Here is a 21715-nt window from a genome sequence, read left to right as displayed (position 1 = left end):
CCCACAGGCAGAGGTTGGGGCAGCTGGGTAGCGCTTGTGACGTTGTGAGGTATTAGTGATCCGGCTCCAGGATTAGCTTACGGAAAGGGTGAAGGCAATGAGGCTGGAAGTGAAGGTGGGCTGCATGGAGGAAGGAGTTAACCCTTTCAGTCTGTGCTTGGGGTAGCCCGAAGGACAGAGGCCAGGGACCAGGAGGCTGACAGACCTCACATGTTTTACTTAGGCCTGGGTTTTTAGCCCTTCTGAATTCCAGACGGACGATGCATCCTACCATGTCCTCAGACTAATTGGTATTTATATGTAGCTCAAGGACTAAACTTTTGTTTTTGATACTGTCTCCAAGGTAATAAATAGCCTGAATTCCATGTAGAAATTCAGAGATTCAAATTGTCAATGTCTTTATTTTGCGTCAGTTTCTTTGGATCTGGTCACACACATGCATATGCGAGTAGATGCACTTCTGAGACTGTTGTGAGCTGGCGACACCTTTCTCTGTGTGAGATGCAGGGTTGTGGCAGGCAGGTGCTGGTGGTGGGTACCTGCCGCTTTTCCTGGCTTTGCGCATAGATTGGGAATCTCATCTGCTTTTGGAACAGAGTGTCACCTTTGGGCCCAAAGCTGTAAGGCTTTCTACATTTGGCTACAACTTTCTATATTTACATTTTTAAAATAAAGTTTTTTATTTAGTTTCTAGATTGTATTTTTTTTTAACCACGAGGAATAATATTAAGGGAATACCAATAATGTGATGATTTTTGGGCTGCAGTTCCACAAGGCGTATTCTTGGTAGGTGAGAATGGAGGGGCCTGCCTCTTGTTTTGGAGTTTGGGAGACTGATGGCTGCTTTCCTTGAATCTCTTATAGGTTGGCCATTAGCCCTGAAAGTGGCTGTTTCTATCAGCCTCATCCGTCCTTATGGCAACTAGTAAATTGTGGGCCCATGTCCACGTCTCAAAGCCAGGCAGGGCTTGCCAGTCTTTCATTGGACTTTCTGCTCCAACAGGCTGTGGAATTGAGGGCTATGCTGTTGTCTTTGTGACCAGAAAGGGGGACCAAGTTCCAAGAGTAACCACTTCAGCACTGTTGGGACCCAGTGCTTGTTTATTTGTCTGTTTGTTTGTTTGTTTGTTTGTTTATTTCGAGGCAGGGTTTCTCTGTAGCTTTGGAGCCTGTCCTGGAACTAGCTCTTGTAGACCAGGCTGGCCTCGATCTCACAGAGACCTGCCTGCCTCTGCCTCCCGAGTGCTGGAACTAAAGGCGTGCAGCACCACCACCTGGCCCCCAGTGTCTTTTTAAAGTAAGGACTTTTATAGCATTTGAAGTTGAAACAGTGGGTTTGAAGTATGAGTTGTACTACACGCAGCGTCTGGCCAGGCAGGCAGGATGAACACTGACAACCAGCTGGGCATCCCATGAGCTTGAGCCGCTCTGTTGCGTGCGTGTGACCAGTGATTTCAGGTCCCATTTCTCAACTTCTCTTTTCTTCATTTTTACTTTTTTCAGGGTACTTTCCCTCATGGAATTGATATTTTGACGACAGCAGACTATTTTGCAGTTGGTAACATATCTAACTGTTTCCTTGTGATAAGGTAAGTTTCAATGTGTGTAACACAACTGTCACAGGGCTTGGGTGTCAAACATCAGCTTCTACTGTTCCCTGGTTCATTATACTGTGGTCTCTTTGGTGTGAATATAACTATGTTGTAGGAAGGACAAATTGAAGTGTTCTCATACCAGTTTTATACTCCGTGGTACACACGTGTGTGCTCACACGTCACTGTCCGGGGTTGGCGCCACACGGGGAATAGCCACAAGCACAGTTACCTGTGTCCTCTCCACCAGTGTCATAAATGTATTGGTCTCTCAAAATGACATTTTGGATTCGAAATGACTGTGCATTTCATTTTTTCTCTTTCAATAAAAAAGTGTGTCCAAGTTGAAATTACCTGATTATCAGATCAGTAAGAAAGATTAAGAAATCAGATCAAGGAATACATATTTAACACTGTTTTCAGAAATCATATCAAATTATTTTTACTTGTATTACTTAAGTACTAGGGACTAGTTTTGCACTGTAATGCTAACGTGAAAAGGGGATGCTTTATAAAGTAGTTTAGTTGATGTGAATTAGGAGAAACATGCCAAGTACAATTTTTTAAAGTTCCTGATTATTTTATGCCCTGGGGTTAGATTTCCTGACAGCCCTGCTGTGCAGACCGTGCAGAATTTACACTTCTCCATAACCAGCCTTGACAGACTTTAAACAAACAAACAACTAAATAACTAAACTCAAAAAGTGGCCAGCCCCTCCCCCAGGAAGCGTGTAACCACGCGTACCCTCAGCTGCATGCCATTGCCCCTCAGCCCAGCGCTTCATGTCTCGTGTCCATGTGTGCTTTGTTTGCTGATGATTAGCACTTGAATTTTGTATGTGAAGTCCTGTGACCCCTTTTTGGAGTTTCCTAGGTAAAATAGATGGTAGTTAAGTTGGACTTAGAAAAACTTTACTTGTTGCTAAGGTTTCCACATCAGTCTAAAACTTAAACATATTATTACTTCCGTTCTGTAAAAATACAAAGAATGTGACCTCCAGCACACTGGGCCTGTGCGATGCTCTGGTCTGAGCAGCAGACTTGCTGCTGCCTTATGAGGACCGTCCATTAGCAGGCTTCACTGCCTCCTCGCACAGGGCCTCCCACCAGGGTCTCATCTCCCTGGCTACAGCCTGGGGGGGGAGGATTTACAGGGATAATAGCAGGTGCCAGGCTTGTAGAAGGCCGTGACTGAGAGCCAGGCATGGGGCCTCAGTAAGCAGTGGGGTCAGACAGGGACATAGTTTGCTCTGAGGTCCCTGTGCTAGATAATTTTATTGTCAATTAAAAGCTAAAGTCATCCACCACAATTAATGTCTCCATACAGATCTGGCTTCAGGTAATCCTGTTGAGCATTTTCTTAATTAGTGATTGATTGGGAACGGCCCAAACCAATTATAGGTAGTGACATGCCTGGGCTGGTGGTCCTGGGTTCTATAAGAAAGCAGTCTGAACAAGCCATGAGGTGCAAGCCAGTAAGCGGCACTCCTCCATGGCCTCTGCATTAGTTCCTGCCTCCGGATTCCTGCCCTGTTTGGGATCCTGTCCTGACTCCTTTGACGATGAACAGTGTAAGCCAAATAAACCCTTTCCTCCCCAAATTGCTTTGGGCATGGTGTTTGTCACTGCAGTAGAAACCCAAACTAAGACAACTCCCAAATGCAATATGCTTGTTCAGCACTGTGTTGTGAATGGAAACTGATCTGGAAGTTGGTCCACCAAAGCAAGTGGTATTGGCGTACTAGACTATGAAGGATTTAAGGAAGAGACTATGTGCTTGGTGGGTACTGGGAAAGGCTGGGCCCTCTGCTCTGTCTGTGTTGAATTTGGGGGCCTGTGACAGTCCTCAGTTGGGACAGGATCCAGGCTGTTACAGAGGAGGTTCCTCTGAGCTAGGTGTTCTGCTCTGTGGACCAGAATCAAAAGTGGAGGAGGGTCCCTTGGGAAGATACTAGGTGAGACCCAGAGCTGTTGCTCACCTTTTCGTGTTGAAGATGCGTGGTAGACTGCATGTGTTCAGCACATGTCTTGATATATTGTGGTGTGAGCAAATCTGTAGTATTCACACAGTGAAGGACATAGTGAAGCCCGTGGCCCTCGGCTCTGTGCCTGGTGGGAGTTTGAGGTTCTTCATATATTCTCTCTCAGATGTTCTGCAGCACAATTAGTAAAAATCCAGAGACAGATACTGGGGTTCAGCCTGAATGTCAGAAAAGCAAAACAGCCAGCCACTGGCTCTTACCTCTACTTTAGTCCGAAATGGTGGTCCTGCCTCTAGGAATCCTTAGAATGAAACTGACATTCTCTCCTCCCATATTTAATCCTCCGTAGTGCTGGGATTAAAGGCGTGCACCACTACTGCCCAGTTTCTGTGGCAAATTAGTGTGGCTACTGGGATTAAAGGTGTGTGCACCACTGCCTGGTCTGTTGGGCTGACCAGTGTGGCAGTTTTACTCTCTGATCTTTAGGCAAGTTTTATTTATTAAAATACAATGAAATATCACTAGAATGTTTGGTGGTATTGTTCGTTGTTGGGGAATATTTTCAGGTGCGTGACTTTAGTTTACGCTGCATTTGTTTAACTCGGTGAAGCTGTGTTACTGGGCCTGTCTAAAACACCTGATGGTCCTAATAAAGAGCTGAATGGCCAATAGTGAGGCAGGGGCAAGGACAGGCGGAGCTGACGGGCAGAGAGTATGAACAGAAGGAGAACCAAGGACAAAGAGAAGGAGGAGCCGGAGAAAAAGGAGAGGAGGACATCAGAGGCCAGCCACCAGCTACACAGCAAGTGTTGAGCAACAGTAGAGAAAGGCATAGGAATAGAAATAGACAAAGATAAAAGCTCAGAGGTCAAAGGTAGTCCAGATAATTTAAGAAAAGCTGGCAAGTAACAAGCCATGCTAAGGCTGTGCTTTCATAACTAAGAATAAGCCTCCGTGTGTGTAGATTTATTTGGGAGCCAGGTGGCAGAACCCTCAAAAAGCCAAAAGAAGAAAACATCATACAACAGTTTGTATTATTTTTAACTGGATTGATATATTCTCTCAGTGTCCTGCAGGCTTTTGTGTCAAAACCTTTAAAAAAATTGCACATGTTTCATAACATACAGTTGTAATGTAGTTTTAAATATGCATTTGTGTAAGGCGTGGGTCGTGGACAAGTGAGTAGTAGTTGGAAAACAATCATTTCATGGTCCTCAGGGAGGACGTGCCCCTGTCCTCAGCTTTCTCACCCCTGGACTTCACGTGTACGGACCACAAAGCCTCTACCATGAGATTTCATAGGAATCTGGATGGGTTGTCAGGTCCCTGTGAACATACGAGAGTCTGTCCGTTAACTGGTTGAAAAACTTTGGTCTGTGTGATTTAACCCTGTGGCCACTGGATACGGTGTTTCTCTGCCAGGCCATTTTCCCAGGGCATTTGTCTGCTGTTTCTCAACATCTCTAGCCTTGAGCACCGTTTGAAAAACTCACCTTTTTTATTATCTAGTATGTTTTCCAGGAATCTCATATACTGTGTCCTCTAAGTCACTCAGAGCAAGGCGACCTCAAGATAGTGCCTCCACCTGCCTAAACCGTCATTTCTGTTCCGTTTCTCGTCCTCCATCCCGTGTCCCCTCTGGTCCTCCTCCTACCCTGGCTACCTGACCCCCATTTATGCTCTGTCCTGCCACCCTGGCATCTGACTTCTTCCTTAGATTATGCTAGTTCACTTTGACTTTTATTTTTTCCTGAAAGATATTTTTCTTAGAGCTTTAAGTTTTTTGTTTTAATACTTTAACTTCTTTTACGGTTCTAGTTTTGTTTTAACTAAATTAGAAAGATCCATCCCACCTGTAGATTGTTTTTAAGCCCTGTCTTGTTGTTTCTAAGAGTTGTTTTCCATTGGTTCTGGGATGAAACTCGTACCCTCAAGCTTGGGAGGTGAGCTCTCACCTTGAGCTGTACCCTCAGCCTTGTAACTTGTACCCGTTTCCCTTGCACCCCACAGTGTGTCTCTCAGTATTGTAGTTTAGCAGGTGCTGACAGTGTACCCTCCGAGGGAACCTATACTTTCACTGTTGTACAGAGGCTTCCCACTATCTCTGCGATCTGTTCTGTCTTGCTCTGAGTGTGGGTGCTTTGTGTTCTCTAGTATTGCTTGAAGAGTGTGCTTTCCCTCGTCTGAGTTCTTCCGCTGAACGCCGCGATTCCTCTGTATTGTGTGTTGTGATGTGGTGCCCATGCTGCTGTGGTGCATGAAGCTTGCCTGCCAGGTGCCTGCTGATCAGTGGTTAGCACTTGTCAGTTTGTTATTCTGATGAATAAGGCACTTGTAAACACTTGCTTAGAAATCTTGATGTGGATGTGTATTTTAATTCTGTTACACAAGGGCATGAGAATTTGTGGCGATTTTGCTCTGTACAGGACTGTGAATATGTGGTTTGGGCCTCTCCATACCTTCCTGAGATCAGAGGCAGCCAGTCTTTTCTAGTGTAAGCTGACAACTGTGCCTTTTCTTCTGTACACCACTTTCCGTAGCCTTACTGGTGTGTAGCTAACACATGTTAGATGCATACAAAGTATAACGCTTGCTGCTGCTGACGGAGGAGGACACTTAAACTGTCAGATGGGTAACAGGGTTGTGAGCACCATCACCAAGTTATTTTTCTGTTATAGATTACTTTTCATCTTTGTTTGATTTCTTTCCCTTAGGATGATTGTTTTGCAGTTTGTTCATTTTATGTGTTGTGTCAAGAAATTCAAGAGAGGGGACTCTGGTTAAGAATGTTGCTATTCTTGCAGAGGATCTGAGTTTAGTTCCAAATACTTACGTCAGAAGGCTCACAGCTGCCTGTAACTCAAACTACGGGAGATCCAGCACACTTCCCTGGCCTCCTCAGGGACCCACACACGTGTAGTTTATACTAACATAGATTGTAACACATTAAATGACTAAAAATAATAAAAACAGATCCTATGCACCAGGATCTGTTGGGTCTGTCTGACCCTTAACCTACCCAAACTATACCTACCCTCAAGGCCTAGCCTGAGTCAGACATCCTGTGCTCTGATCCAGTCTGGTGAGTTCCTTGGACCCCGGCCCACCTACACCTTCCCCACCCACAGACCTAGTCTGGGTTGCATATCCTGTGTGCTGGCTTAGTCTGTTGAGTTCCTGAAACTCTGCTGGCCTGTGCTATCCCCACCCCAAGGCTTAGACTTAGTCATACAGCCTGTATGCTGGCCTACCTTGGTGACTGCTTAGGACTCTGGGCTATCCATAGCACCCTCACATTCCCTAGGCGTAGACGAGTAAATCAACCTGCATACTAATCCAAGCAGATCCAGTATGTTCCATTTGCATGCCTTTTTGTTTATTTCTGAATTGAAGTCACCTCTATTGCTCCAGTCCACCCACCAAGATCCACCAGTTCTATAGAAATGAGAATTACCAAAATGAACCTAAGAATACAGAATTTAAAAGAACAGTCATGAACATCATCAAAGAATCTAAGGACTTTAAACAATGACACTAAGTATGATGGGAAAATCCACAGGGAAGCATTTTATGTTTACTTAAAAATTTATGAACAATAGAGAAGTGTATTGCATACATGTACACATAATTTAAAGGATGTGATAACGCTTGGCGGTACTGCTTCCCCCAAGAGCCATTGACTGTATAGTTACTTTTCTGTTGCTGTGATACAACACCATGCCCAAGACAACTTATAGAAGAACACAGTGATTTGGGCTTATGGCTCCAGAGGGCTAAGATTCCATCATGGCAGCAAGCAGGAGGTATGGTGGCTGGAGTTCACACCTCAACCACATATAAGAAGCAGACTGAACTGCAAGTGGGTGAGGCCTTTTACTCTTGGAACCCACCCCCAGAGACAACTTCCTCCAGCAAGGCTGGTCTCACCTAAGCCTTCCAAAGCCGCACTGCTGCCTGGGAACCAGCTGTTCAGGTGCCTGAGACCATGGGGACATTTCTCATCCTGACCAGAGTATTTAACAAAGACCCAGTGCCAGGCATGGGAAGCCAACTTTTGAGTTACTGGTCAGGAAAGTTACAAAAGACTCCCAGAGTTAATAGGTTTTTGTTGCTGCCCTTAGCAGCACATTTCAGAAAGGGACTTGGAGGAATCGAGCTGGAACTAACCTGGAATAATCCTGAGGACTACCTTTCATAGTATCTGAAGGTACTGTTCAGGCTGCCCAGGCAGAAAAGCAATTAATAGTTCTATTCATCTGAAAAGTCTGTGAACCACAGTGATCAGCACAGCAGAATATACCCAGGGCATACAGTGGCACTTGAACAATAATATAATTGGACTTAAGGCCTCCTCAAAGCGGGAGGTACTGTATCCACATCAGGTACTGCAAACCTTGCCAACCTACCCATGGCTGGTGTGGTTGTGGGCCCTAAAGGAGAGCCTACAACTGTTACTTTTTCTGAACTAGTCTTATTGCCAACTGCTTTCTAAATATCTGTCCGTATATCCACAGATAAATATATCTCTTATCCAAAATCAAAAAGCTTTTTTCAGCAGAGAATCCATCATAGAAATCCACAATTGGTAAAAATGCAGAGAGCAACCGATCACTGGTACCCATCCTCAGTAGGTTTATCCACAACACAGTTTGTAGTGAGGGGCTGCGGGCAGGTCTGCTTTTCATCCCGCCCGGCTCCCGCATAGCTAGCTTAGCCCCGGAAATAACAACACACAAACTGTATTCATTTAAACACTGCCTGGCCCATTAGTTCCAGCCTCTTATTGGCTAACTCTCACATCTTGCTTAACACATTTCTAATAATCTGTGTAGCACCACAAGGTGGTGGCTTACCGGGAAAGATTCAGCATGTCTGACCTGGTGGCTGGCTTCATGGCGACTGACCCAGAGAGGAGAGGCATGGCGCTTGACTAACTTCCCTTCTTCCCAGCATTCTGTTCTGTCTACTCCACCTATCTAAATCCTGCCCTATCAAAAAGCCAAGGCAGTTTCTTTATTAACCAATGAGAGTCCTCCATCAACAGCTCATACACCTAAGGCTCAGGAAACATGGAAGAGGAGGTGGAAGGGTTGTCAGAGCACGAGGACCAGAGAATCTTCTTTGATCATATCTTCTGTATATGACAGGGCACTGTACCCAGGAAACAATAAACAAGACCTGCACTATGACAGCGCCAGATCATAGTCCAGTGTAGACGGGGAAATCTCACAAGGCTGCATCTCTAGATGAGGAGCTGTGGGCAATTATTGGCTGTGGACAGGAAGAATCATTTCCAGACACAAGCCCCCTGGTTGGCTATCTAGCCCCAAGCGGTCAGACTTAAGCATATTAAATGAGCACACACTAAATGAGACCAGCAATACTTTGAAGGTTGTATTTACTCATACCCACTCACTAATAGTTGAAGAGGTCATGAAATTGTAAAGAAGTCAGAGGGTGGACTGAAAATGATGTAAATGCAGTACTCGTGTGTGTGATTCTGAAAAAGCCAAATCAAATGGAAAAAAAAAAAAAAGAAGCCGGGTTTGATGATGCATGCCTTCAATCCCAGTGCTTGGGAAGCAGGCTGATCTTTGCGATTTTGAGACTAGCTTAGGCTGCATAGCAAGTTCCATGTCAGCCAGGGGGAACGTAGTAAGACCCAGGCTTTAAACAAAAAGCCCATTCCTTTGTTCTGTTGTGTGCCTGTGGCATGGATGAATAAGCAGTCTGCCTCTCCATCAGCTGCATGGGCACAGAGTGCTGCTCCCCCCAGTCACAGCCCTGGGTATGCTGCTGAGCTGTGGGCATGGTTTCTGGATGGATGCTCTCCTGCCTTGAGTAACACAGGGTCATCTGGTAGGTAGCTTTTACTTTAGAAGGAATGGCCAAACTATTTTTGACTCAGTAATGGTTTTAGTTTCCATTCTCAAGAGCAGTACATGAAAGTTCTTGTAGTGATATTTTGTTTGTGATCTAGCAAATAAAGCTTGCCTGAAGATCAGAGTACAGAGTTAAGCCATTAGTTAGCCGTAGAGGTCAGACAGTGGTGGCACACACCTTTAATCCCAGCACTCAGGAGACAGAGGCAGATGGATCTCTGAGTTCAGGGCCACTCTGAGAGAAACAGAGCTCACACAAAGGTGATCCCAGAACTTGGGATCACGTGCATTTAAACCCAGCACTGGGGAGGTGAAGACAGGCATGATATGGCTGTGTGGAGAGAGACATATAAGGCAGGAGGAGACACGAGCTCAGGGCATTCAGTCTGAAATTTTGTAGATAGCATTCAGTCTGTGGATTCATAGGGACAAGGTTGCCCCTTTGGTCTGAGAATTCCATAGAGGTAAGAACTAGTGGCTGGCTGTTTTACCTCTCTGATCTTTCAGCTTTTGCCTCTGATAGCTGACTCCAGGTTTTTATTATTAAGACCAGTTAGAATTCATGCTACGGGTTCTGGCTTCTCCATGTTCTTCTTTATTTTTAATATTTAAGCAATACATAAAATAATGGCTTAAGAGAGTTTTATACATGTGTCATTGTACCTGCTCATATTTGCCCCTTTCCTGAGCTCTTAATATTATGTCTTTCAGTGTGTTTATTGCTGGCTTCCAAGAATACACCAAGCCGATGATTGACCACTTGGTCTCCATGAAAATCAACCATTGGGATGGGTAGGTTTTCTGTTTTTGTATTCTCTGAAAATTCCCCCTTTTCCCCAACAGGAGAAATTTAATTGAGCTTATAAGTCATCAATGTATTTTCTCATTGTAGACAAACTATTTTAAAATAATTATATCTGATAAGTAGTGAAAATCCCAGTCTCTGTGTGTGGCATGCTTGTTAATGGTCTGTCTAGTTTCACTTCTGGAGCTGTTGGTCAGGGAATCCTGAGATGTAAATAATTATTGCTGAATACCCTTGTCATATGTAACAGGGAAGCTATTGCCTGAGGACAGGGCAGTCCAGGTAGCTGGCATAGCCTGGTTTTCCAGGTCGTTTGACCGGCCTCCATATTGATTCTGCTCTGCTTGGCCTCCCTAGGTCTCTTACATGTTGTCACCTAAGAGCTGATCAGACTTTAGTGGTAGTTTTCATAATGACAGTGGCAGCTTTCAGGCCATCGTGGTATTTCATAGGTAGGTAAATGTCTTCAAAGAACAAAGGCAGCTGTGTAACATAGATGTAAGCCCTGTCAGTGTTCTGATACCATTTCTAGGTAGCCCTGGTCAGCCAACACAGGGCAAATGCTGGGGGAATTAGTAGTATAAGCATGGTGCCCCTTTCAAAGCCCAGTGTCAGTCTGGGTCTTTGTGGTTGAAAGGCCCACTCTGACACTGGGGTTTCAGCTTCCTAAGGACCAAAGCCTTGCAAATGTTCGTTGGCTGCGGCTATGCTTGTATAGCTGTGTGCAGTCTGCTTTGGATTCTCCAGAGTGAGGAGCCTGTGGCCCAAGTCTCCGTGTTGTTCACTTGGGTTAGCTGTGACCACTTGCCAGGAAATCCTTCCCTTCCTTCAGGAAGATAGGATATTAGCTCTCTTGTGGAGAGAAGAGCACCTACCCTTGCCCAGCCAGTGGTTAAAATTAAATTGCCTTTCATACTAGTTTATGAGCCAACAATACATTTAAAACCACATTGTAAATATGCAGCCCATGAGTTAGATTAAGTTTTTGAACTTTCAAAATCTCTGATTGATTTTCTAATTCTGTCAGTTCTTTTCTGTGTTTTGATTAGGATCTCTTTTTAGATACATGTATACCTCTAATTTTTCATCTTCCTTATGTATTTATTTATCATTATGAAATGTTTCTTTTGTTTCATAAATTTCTTAAAATGTAACATGATATTGAATCTGTGTATAGGCTATCAGCTTTTTCTTTAAAGGGACAGATAGTTAATGCTTTGGGTCTCTGACTCATATATATGACCCTTAAAAATTAAAACAATCGCTGGGCGATGGTGGCGCACGCCTTTAATCCCAGCACTCGGGAGGCAGAGGCAGGCGGATCTCTGAGTTCGAGACCAGCCTGGTCTACAAGAGCTAGGTCCAGGACAGGTTCTAAAGCTGCAGAGAAACCCTGTCTCGAAAAACCAAAAAAAAAAAAAAAAAAAATTAAAACAATCCTTAACTTAGAGCCTTACAAAAGAAGCCTTGGGCAGTTTTTGATCTACTGACTACAAACTGTCATTTTTGTCATAGCAAGCGTCAGAAGTCTCTCCTTTTTATTTGAGTAATATTCCATTGTCTGTATCTACCATATTTTGCTTACATATCTGTTGATAGATCCTTGGCTGCTTCCATCTCAGGGCTGCTGAATAAAGCCGATAGGAGAGTAAGTGCAAACCCCTCTGCTAACAGCCACTGTTACTTCTCAGGGCCATCCGAGAACTGTCTGCAAAAGCGCTGCACAACCTGACCCCACAAGTACCCGAGTACATGGCCTCTCATGGTAGGTGTGCGTTCCACTTCCCACGGCCGTCATACAAGTGCACTGTGTGCATTTGTGTGCACACACACTGCAGAAAGATGTGCTGTTCTCATAGTACATGAAGATGACGTCCTGTGTGTGTTGCTGAAGAGTAGGCTATAGGCTAAACCAGGATAGAGTACGAAGACAAGAGGCAGCTCTGGGGTGTTCAGCACAGGTGATATCCACAAAACAAGGAGTCTGTGGGTTGCATTGTGTAGGTTAAAATGATGGGGGATTCCAGCGGTTGTCAGTGCCTCTAGATTGGTGTGACTTAGAATTTGGAGCTGTTCTGTTTTCCGTCCCTAAACACCAGAGGCTGAGGTTTTATCTCACTGGGAAGGATTGAAGAATGGAAGTGCTGTCACCTTTTATGGTTGTGTGGCCTTTGATCTGCCTGCTGTCCTCAGGCAGAGTGCTACCACCATCTGTGGGGCAGAGGTTCAAATGGGAGAATATGCAGATGTGACCTCACTGGGCATCTGGGGACCTGTGTACATGTACTGATTTATATGCCATGTCCTAGCACGTTGCCCTGGTTACCCAGGAGAGAGCTCTGCCCACCAGAAACAGGGGTGGTGACCCTGACCAACCCCAGAGGAAATGCTTCTGAGTAATGAGTTGTCCCATGTGTGTTCTCCAACTTGACCACTGCAGTCTTCCCAGCACTATTGTTGATGACACTGAGCTCAGATCTGCACACCAGACATGGTGCCATCCTCTCCTGCGCAGAGGTCGCCTATGCCCTGTACAAGCTGGCTTCACAGAGCAACAGGTAGGAGATGTCATCTGGAAACTAGGTAACAGTAGTGATTTGGGGTTGGAGAGTAGCGTGTCTGCTCTGATGGTTGATCATCTGTGTGTTTAGGATTCTGTTTTATGTTGAGGCGGTCGGTGGTTGGGACTGCTGGTTGGCATTCGTAAGGGGCCTCCGCTGCCTCTGCTGTTTGGTTTCCCCTCATCATCCCAAGGACTCAGACAGCAAGAGCAGTGACCACCTGTTCAGGGGTGGCATCGATACACACGTGTGTGCCACAGAACACGTGTGGGTCAGAGGAACCCTTGAATGTCTTTCTCATGGCCCCCCTTGTTTAAGACATCATCCGCCTTGCGGCTCACCAAGCTGCCTGTGAGCTTCAGATGATGCTCTGGTCTCTTATCTCCCATCTTCCTGGGGGTACGTACAAATGCACCACTGTGTCTGGCTTTTACCTGAGTTCTGAGGATCTGAACCCAGGTTGACTTGTGTGGCAAGGTGTTTTCTTGACGAGTCATCTCCTCAGTCCCCATTTGCCACTTGAATAATTTAAACTACTTTGGGCTGTGTAGTGGTGATACACACCTCTAATCCCAGCACTTGGGAGGCTGAGGTAGGCGAATCTCAGAGTTCGAGGCCAGCTTGGTCTGCAGAGTGAGTTCCAGGATAACCAGAGATACACACAGAAACCTTGTCTGGAGAAAAAAAAAAAACCAAAAAGAAGAAAAAAATTAAGTTTGGAAGTTTCCCTTTCCCCCATTGGCTGCATTTATAATATAACTACAAAGCAAGAACTCAGGACCATGCACAATGGTGCATTCCAAGAGCTGTGTAATTTCCTTATTTCCTGTGCAGTTGATTCCTCAAAAATAAGATCTTATAGACACAGCCGGGCGGTGGTGCCGCATGCCTTTAATCCCAGCACTCGGGAGGCAGAGGCAGGCGGATCTCTGTGAGTTCGAGACCAACCTGGTCTACCAGAGCTAGCTCCATGACAGGCTCTAAAGCTGCAGAGAAACCCTGTCTCAAAAAACAAAAAACAAAAAAGATCTTATAGACACAGTGCTATCTATGACCTGCCCTTAGGTTCAAGCTTGAATTTGTACTTAAGTCATTTCCTGTGTGTAGGTGGCTCCTTGGGTCAGGGTGACAGCATGGACCTCATTCCTACCTATCAGCCCAAGGAGGCTTGATTGTCCCTTGTCCTCAGAACACAGCTCACAATCTGTATGGGTGGAATGGTCACCTAATGTTGAAGACCTTGCTGTCCTTGATAGAAGGCACATGGGCCATGACATGTCTCAGCAGTGCATTGTGATCACATGGTACCTTTGAGACGCATTGCCAAGATGTTGGGTTTATACAAGGCCTCAAGGTGTTGGACTTTACATGGTTCTGTTCAACACATAGGAGATTTCAGACCTCCAGGGCACTGGGGCTCTGTGTGGCTCTGCCTAGCACCTAGCAGACTAGATCTCCAGGGAGCTGGAGTTAGTTACCACAAAGCTCAGCCTAGCAAATAATAGATATGAGATCCCCAGGGTGTTTGTGGCTGTGCATAGTTAGGCCTGAAACACAGTGGCACCACAGGTAGCTGACACTGCCTGGCCTTGCCTGGCACATGCCATAGCTCAGTATAAAGCATGTGAGTTAGCGTGTGAGTCAGGCAGGTAGACCCCCCCTGCTGGAGCCTTAATGCTAGGTTGACTGTAGCAGAAATCTTTGAGGACAGTAGAAGGTCCCTATGGGAACTGTGTAACCCTGTTGGGGACTTCCACGGTGTCAGCAGGGGCCCAGTGTTCAATAAGGGTACTTCTGTCCTGATCTTAAGATTGTGTCTTCAGCAGATTGGCTGTAGGTCAGAGCATAAAGGTAGCACCTAGCTGCCCATCTGCTAAAACCAGCATTGGTTGTGTGTGTGTGTGTGTGCATGCACGTGTGTGCGTACACATACAAATGTATTTGTCCATGTATGTATGTGGAGGCTAGAGATTGACAGTGGGTATCTTACCTTCTCTGCTTACTTTCTTATTATTTGTTTTTTTCTATTTTAAATTAAATTTAATGCCTGGAGACAATGGCTTAGTAGTAAAGAACATTTGCAGAAGACCCGGGTTCAGTTCCCAGCCCCTGAGTGATGGTTCACAGACCTTTGTGACTCCATTTCTAGGGATTCCCAGTACATTCTCTGGACTCCATGGGCCTCAGTCATGCTTATGGTACACGTATACATGATGGCAAAGATACACATACATATAAAAATATTGAACTTTCATTTATTTACTGAGAGAGGGAGGAACAGACACGTGTGGGCGTGAGTTTTCCGTGGTGCGGATGAGGACAATAGAGGGTGACTTGAAGGGGACTCGGTTCTTTCCTTCTACCTCGTGGGTCCCAGGCTCAGCAGCAGTGCCTTTGAGCATCTCTCCAGCCCCCAGCACAGCTTTCATGAAGTCAGGAGTAGGAGATCTGCCGGGACTGTGGGAGCATGGACAAGGCTGATCTTTCTGAGTCTGTGTGTTCTTCACTGTGAACCTGAGCTCTGGCTTCATCCTCGTTGAACTCAGTGCTGTGCTTCTTTCTGCAGGCCCGTCACAGACTATCTGGATGAGAAGGCCGTGCAGAGCCTGAAGCAGATCCACCAGCAGGTTTGTGTGGTCTGTCTGAACCCCTTCCACCTGGACAGGATCTGCTGCTAACCTAGTTGACCAGGACATGATGGGTTCTCTCCCCCAACATTACCCTTGTGGGAGTTTAACTGGAATCGGTAGTTGGACTAGACTTGTCCTCTGGGGCCAGAAGACATCTTGTTGCATGGGTATCACAATCAGTGGGTCTCAGGGCAGTATTGGTGTCTCACTGTGGTCCTTAACAGGAGTTCCCAGCTGAGGGATTAGATGTCCTTCTGGAGAGTTAGGTACCCATAAAACAACGGCCTTTCATTTCTACCTTTGACCCTGAGGTCCTAATCTCCACTCTCCTGAAATTTAATCCCGAATGTTGTACATTTTAGGGAATGGGAAGAAAGCATGTATATTTTTCTGGGATTTTGAGATTCTCAAAACTTTCTGTGACATAAAAGAAAAAAAGTATTGTTTCGAGGCCACTTGTTTGTTTCTTGGCTTCCCAGACGCCCAAAATAATTACACAGAAACCATATTAATTAAATCACTGCTTGGCCCATTAGCTCTAGATTCTTATTGACTTTTACATCTTAATTTAACCCATTTCTAGTAATCTGTATATCACCACATGGCTGTGGCTTACAGGTAAAGTTTCATCCGGCTCCAGCCCTGCTTTGCTATAAGCTCAAAGCAGTTTCTTTATTCATTAACCAATAAAAGCAACACATAGACAGAAGGACCTCCCACACCAAAGTAGGAATCTAGGGTATTTTCAAGGAATTATGATTCCTCCACATTCCTGAGTACCCTTTCTTGTTGCAAATATTTTTTCTATTCCTCTTTTTATAATAACGGTTTGTCTTAGATCATAATGACTGTGATGAGGACATTTAGTTAAACATTTTTTGCTTTGAAGCGGAGCCTGACATCCTTGCTCAGTATTGGAAGAGAGGTGTGGTGGGGAGGGTGGCAGCCCCATGCAGAGGCTCAGAGAATGGAGCCCCTGTGTCCTCTGAACCAGGACTTTCTGTTTCTGAGGAATGTGGGTGGTAACAGGGATGCTGCTTTTAGTTTTTGTGGGAATTTCTGGTATGTCTAAAGAGTTTGGTGGAACTGACAGTTGTGTGAATACCCAGCAAATGTTAGATGTACTCATAACAATGAACTAAATTACTTTTGAGTTTTTCTGGAGACAGAAAACACCAGAGCCATTTGGCATGATGAGTTTTCTGCCTGAATGGTGATCAGTGGCCCAGGATGAAAAGGGCTACCCTCTTTCTTCACGTCTGTGTGCCTCCGTTTCCCTGTAGAGATAATGAACCCAAAAAACGTAACCGAGGCCAGGCACAACGAGGTGGGCCTTTGTCGTCTGACCTCCCTGACTGTCTCTCTGGCAACTAAGAGCTCAGATTCGTCACCCGGCCATCATTCTTAGGTTGCTGATAGCCACTGTCTTATGCATAACAAATTAGCCTAAATAACTTAAATAACTGACTTCTCATTCTTTAATTTTAGCTTTATGATCGGCATCTCTATAGGTAAGTAATGAAAATGTGTGTCTGTAACAACTGGTTCACTGAAGCACTTAAGTTCCATATATGTGTGTGTGAGTATGCGTGTGAGTGTGCGTGTGTGTGTGTAAAACACATGCCATGTGCAATAGTAGAGGTCAGGACAGCTTAAAGTTCATTCTTTCCTTCTGTCTTGTGGGTTCCAGGTATTGAGCTCAGGTTGTCAGCCTTGGTAAAAGGTACCTTTCAGCTACTGAGCTATTTTGCTACCCCTTGTTGTACTTTTAAGCTAATGGCTCACCTTCATCTGTCCTGTTACATGTTTACTTTGTAGCATTATAACTTTGTAACATCTGTAACTTTGTGAACTGTTACATGTTCACTTTGAAGACATGCAGCTGCCACTCAGCCCAAGATTCAGGGGCATGAAGGCTGTAACTCTTTGGTGTCTTTAGGCTTTTTGGAAGCTGAAGTCACAAGTCAGGCACCCCACGGTTCAGTGTACCCTTGGCAGTTCAGTGACTGAAGACACTTGTGTCCTGCCCGTTTGGGTTGCCTCTCTGCTTTGGTGGCTGTTGACTCTTGGGTACACCACCTCGAGTGCTCTCTGTCTCTGCAGTCTGTGCAAATGGGATACTATGTAAAGCCTTTAGGTCTGGTTCTTTCTCTAGTGTGTTTTGAGATTCATCCCTATTAGTGTGTATGCTAGTTTTCTGTTTCGTTTTATTTTAGATAGGTTCTTACTATGCCCCACTGTGGTCTTTTAAGAAATATTTTATGCATATTTATACTCTGCCTGCCTGTGTGTCTATAGACAACATGCATGCAGGGCCCAAGGAGGCTGGAAGGTGTCTGGTTTCTTTGAGATGGTTGCTGCTGCATGGGCACTGGGAATTGAACCTGGATGTTTTGGAAAAGTAGCTAGAGTTCTTGACTGCTGAACCATTTCACCAGTCCTGGGATTTCCCTTTCTTTTTAAAGACAGGAGGACCTCACTGTGTTGCCCTGGCAGGTCTAGAATTCACTGTGTAGACCAGTTGGCCTTGCATTTGCAGAGCTCCCTCTGCTTCATGAGTGCTGGAAGAATGTACCACCACACTTGGCCCTTTTCTACTGGCAGCTCATCTGCCTCAGTTTCCCTGTGCTGTGGTTCCATCATACCTATGTTTTCTGTCCACGTTTACTCCCTAAGAAGGTTGTCATCTCAGCTCAGGGTGCAGTGTGGAATGAAGCTGCTGGGCACTTAAGCATGTGTGTACATGGGTGCACATGTGTGTCCCTTTCCTTGGGTATATGAGGAATGGTTTTCCTGGGTCATTTGGCTGGTGTGCGTCCTTAAGAAACTAGAAGATTTCTTTGCAGATCACCCAGCCCTTAGCCTGTGTCCCAACCAACTCCACACCCGAGTGTTTGTGGTCTGCAGTGGCATACTGTAGTCATGTTCATTGTTCCTGTCTTGTTTGAGAATGTGGTTTATGTGTCCCCAGTTAACTACGTGATGCTGAGCATCCTGTGGTCTCCTGTGGAGTGACCATTCATTCAGTCCCTTTTCCCCCTTTGAGAGGCAGTCTCTCTGCATAGTCCTGACCATCCTGGAACTCCCTATGTAGATCAGGCTGGCCTCAAACCCAGAGTTTAAGCCTGCCTTCCAAGGGCTGGATTAAGGGTGTGTGCCACCACATCCAGCCCTCATACGCTTTCTTTAAATACTCACTGCTTCCTTTTCTTGAGCAGTCAGAGCTCTCTCTGTATATTCTGATCTGAGTTTTGTTACACATAGGAGTTCCCTGTTTTCCTCCCACTCTGTTTCATTTCTTGCTGTGTTATTTCCTTTTGTGGCGTGGGGCTGAGCACTTACTGTCCTGTACTCTCTAAGTGGGAAGCCTCACTTCCTGTGTGTCTTACTGACTGCTTTCCAAACCTTGAATAGTGGGTAGTGATGGTAGGTGCACACAGTGAGCTATGCAATGCCCGAGAGCTTCTGTGGCGCTGAGAGTATCCTTCAGAACTGTCCGTCACACAGGTCTCACCATATTAACCACTTCTTTCGGTGAGGACTCTGAAACGGTTTTCTTTCTTGCTTCTGTCACAGCCTGTTTGTTCCTAAACCTTGTCCAGGTCTGCATAAAAATGCCTTGATTTTTAATTTTTTTATTTTTTACAGTAGTAGGATAAAACGACTCCCAGAAAACGTACTAAAACAATTTAATTTGGAGGACTGGAGAGATGATTCAACAGTTAAGAGCACTGGCTGCTTTTCCAGAGGACCAAGGTCCAATTCCCAGCACCCACGTGGCAGCTCACATCCATCTGTAACTCTGCTCTCTGCTTACATTTCCTTCCATCCTTTTAGACAACATGAGAAATATGATAGCTGAATTAATGGCCTCATGTGTGAACTTTATCAGCTTGAACATTTCTGGTTTGTTGATTTCTTTAGTTGTGGTCCTGTTTCCCTGGTAGTTCTTCATTAAATTCCCATTTTCCAAAATTTACATATCTGTATTTGGAATACACATGCACGTGCGCCCACACACATACAAACATTTTCTGGTTTTGTTTGGACATAAGACTGCATTATAGATTGGATTGTCTGGAGCAGTGCTAACCTGCTTCTGATTTATAGCCGCTATGAGGACCCTGCTATGGCCTTTCCTTCCCAGATGATGAAGATTGTTCTCAGCCTGAGTTGATCTGAGAAGCATCCTGCCCTCTTCTATGTGTTTGCTTCCAGGCACATACAGCTCCATGCTCTGTGTGCCTGTGCTGAAGGCTCTGACCTTCATGGCCTCACCCACTAAGCATCTCTGTCTCTTTTGAGCCTATCTTGACAGGACATCCAGGGGTTCCATTAGGGCTTCTCTCACATCTGCCCATGTGACTGACGTGGTGGTGCCTGAGGTGTTAGAAGTCTCCATGCTGCACTGGCTCCCAGAGTGTGCCGTGTGGCACATGTATTCTCTGGCGTCCTAATTGTTACTGTTGGGGCCAGAAGCCGAAGCCTCCAAAGCCAGTGCTGTTTTCCCAGATCCTGCTTGCTAGCAGTCCAGGTTGGGTGGCTCCTTGTCGGGCAGGCTGGGTGGCGATGAACATTAGGTGTCCCACTGCTTTGGGCCACAAGGGGGTCACCTTAGCGTTGTTGTGAAGTGTGGTTAAGTAGCATTTGAGGTTGATTCTGTGTGATTTATAAGTGATACCCAAGACTCCTGTGAAAGCTCAAAGGACAAGAGTCTGCCAGAGGATGATCTTGCCACAGATTTTTGTTTCTTGCCAGAAATGTAGCTCACTCTTTGTGGGGACTATGTCCCTAATTGAAACTGTTACAGTTTTTGGTACCTGAAGTTTCTGTTGCTTGAAGGGGGTGTTTCATGTTTTATGTATAAAAGATTTTAACTGTTTGTTCTTTTGTTTTTTTAGGGGTCTGGGAGGAGAGCTTATGAGACAAGCAGGTATGTCTGGGGCCACAAGCTGCTGCCCTTCATTCCAGGATGGGGGAAGAGTATCCTGTGGCCAGGCCCGGCCCCCAATACCAAATGGTAGTAGTGCTTTTCTGTTGGAGATCCTGCTAGAGCCCCAGCTTGCTGTTGTCCCAGGAGGATGTGATTGCGCTCTCTGCACATGCTCCGGTGTGTCCAGTTACTCCATTTCCATCTCTGGGGCTCTGATTTGTTTTGCGTGCCACAGGACTGGTAGCTGTGGTGGATCTGGGGGTGTGTCAACTGCAGATTTCCTCTTTATACTAAGTTCTGCGGAGTAAGGGATGGTTTGAGCAGAAGTTTCTCTCCCACCTGATCTTGCAGTCATTCAGTCCCAAAGAAACACACAGAGACTTATTTTAATATATAAACTGTTTGGCCTATTAGTTCAGGCTTATTATTAACTTAAATTAGCTCATAAGTCTTTTTATTTTTTTGTTTTTTTTTTTTGTTTTTTCGAGACAGGGTTTCTCTGCAGCTTTTTTAGAGCCTGTCCTGGAACTAGCTCTTGTAGACCAGGCTGGCCTCGAACTCACAGAGATCCACCTGCCTCTGCCTCCCGAGTGCTGGGATTAAAGGCGTGCGCCACCACCGCCCGGCTAGCTCATAATTCTTATCTAAGTTTAACCCTGTGGCTTGGTACCTTTTATCAGTAAGTCCTTCTCATCTTGGTTCCAGATGAACCAAGTATCATCTGAGTGTCAGCTGCAGACTGAGCCTCTCCTCTCCCAGAATTCTCCTAGACTGGTCCCCCTGCCCATAGTTCCTGCCTGACTACTGGCCAGTCAGTGTTTTATTAAACCAATACAAGTGACAGATCTCTACAGTGTACAAAAGCATTATACCATCGCAGAATGGTTAATCAGATCCTGTGTGAATGTCCACAGGGATCTCAGCATAATCAGGCGAATATATTCCCAGTTAGTTGAATGTAATAGAAAACCCAGGTTCTTCCTGGCTTGTCTGGGGGTTATCTCCAGATATCCTGGCCAGAACTGGCCACATTGGTAGCTGATATCCTAGTCTGGTGTGTGCGTGGGCAGGGCAGGGGGAGCAGATTTTGGCGTGTTTTGGGCCTAGTTGAGACCGGTCAGTACTGTCTGTGTCACCCTTGAACTGCTCTGGAAGTCTGGGCAGCAGTCCCAAGTGGGCTTTGACTATACTCGGGGAGATGTCTTCTGGACTGTCCCTCACAACCTGCTCTGCTCATCTGGAGGCTGGATCTTAGGGTCTACAGGCAGGTCTACTGTGAGTCCTGGCAGTATCCATGTGGTGGACAAGGGTGGTCTCACTGGGATAGCGA

The 21715-nt window shown here is 45.5% G+C and overlaps 1 protein-coding gene across 2 annotated transcripts in view; it reads left to right on the top strand.

Annotated features, from left to right (window-relative positions):
* The window catches only part of Tbcd (tubulin folding cofactor D), a 157765-nt gene that overhangs the window by 107540 nt on the left and 28510 nt on the right, over window positions 1-21715 (top strand). For both annotated transcript variants that reach the window (XM_038329036.1, XM_038329035.1), the window contains exons 17-23: window positions 1504-1589; window positions 10168-10248; window positions 11953-12026; window positions 12702-12819; window positions 15389-15449; window positions 16941-16963; window positions 20354-20385. In XM_038329036.1, coding sequence (XP_038184964.1) covers window positions 1504-1589; window positions 10168-10248; window positions 11953-12026; window positions 12702-12819; window positions 15389-15449; window positions 16941-16963; window positions 20354-20385 — 475 coding nt within the window. The remainder of the gene's footprint in view (window positions 1-1503; window positions 1590-10167; window positions 10249-11952; window positions 12027-12701; window positions 12820-15388; window positions 15450-16940; window positions 16964-20353; window positions 20386-21715) is intronic.

This window comes from Arvicola amphibius, chromosome 4, assembly GCF_903992535.2.
Source record: "Arvicola amphibius chromosome 4, mArvAmp1.2, whole genome shotgun sequence".
In the NCBI taxonomy this organism is placed as follows: Eukaryota; Metazoa; Chordata; class Mammalia; order Rodentia; family Cricetidae; genus Arvicola; species Arvicola amphibius.
This window is presented reverse-complemented; position numbering and strand designations above follow the sequence as displayed.